This window comes from Penaeus monodon, chromosome 22 (genome assembly GCF_015228065.2).
Source record: "Penaeus monodon isolate SGIC_2016 chromosome 22, NSTDA_Pmon_1, whole genome shotgun sequence".
Classification (NCBI taxonomy): domain Eukaryota; kingdom Metazoa; phylum Arthropoda; class Malacostraca; order Decapoda; family Penaeidae; genus Penaeus; species Penaeus monodon.
Genome location: NC_051407.1, coordinates 1,585,731 through 1,586,397, shown reverse-complemented (window position 1 = coordinate 1,586,397; position 667 = coordinate 1,585,731). Strand labels below are relative to the sequence as shown.

The following is a 667-nucleotide window of genomic DNA, read 5'->3' as shown; positions in this document are numbered from 1 at the left end:
TGTTTATGCCCGGCCTCTCTATCCTGCCAGGTTACGTGTTACTGGAAGCAGTGCGCCGCCGCCCCGAAGGACTGCGCTATCCTGCACTTCGAGAACACTTGTAACCCGTCTCTGTACATGTGCAGTGAGTACAGGCAGCTTAATCTTTTCCTCCAAGGTCATTAGGCTCCATCAGCGAAAGTCTTTTAGGCCCGCGGTCGCCTGTCACTGCGTCCCGGTAACAGGAAAAGTCGCGCTCGGGTCGGATTTGTTTGTGCCAAGTTGCTGCCAAGGTGGGGGGAGGGGTAGAGGTGGTGGGGAAGGGTGGGGGTGGCGGGGGAAGGGGTGGAGGTGGTGATGGGGGGGTGATGGAGGCGGTGGGGGAGGGGTAGAGGTGGTGGGGGGAGGGCGGAGGTGGTGGGGGAAGGGTAGAGGTGGTGGGGGGAGGGCGGAGGTGGTGGGGGAAGGGGTGGTGGGTGGTGATGGGGAGTGATGGAGGAGGAATGGAGGCGGTGGGGGAGGGGTGGAGGTGGTGAGGGATAGGTAGAGGCGGTGGGGGGAGGGGGGAGGGAGGAGAAGGGATAGGAAGACTGCCAAGGCTGTGCCAGTTTCGTGTGCTTTGCCTTTCCTTTGTTTATGTCTGCTTACATCTGTTCGTTGTTTTTGTTTAGTTTTGCATTCTTTCTGT

The 667-nt window shown here is 59.7% G+C and overlaps 1 protein-coding gene across 1 annotated transcript in view; it reads left to right on the top strand.

Annotated features, from left to right (window-relative positions):
- The window catches only part of LOC119586814, a 65,518-nt gene that overhangs the window by 33,942 nt on the left and 30,909 nt on the right, over nt 1-667 (top strand). Inside the window, exon 5 of the mRNA XM_037935540.1 lies at nt 31-124. Coding sequence (XP_037791468.1) covers nt 31-124 — 94 coding nt within the window. The remainder of the gene's footprint in view (nt 1-30; nt 125-667) is intronic.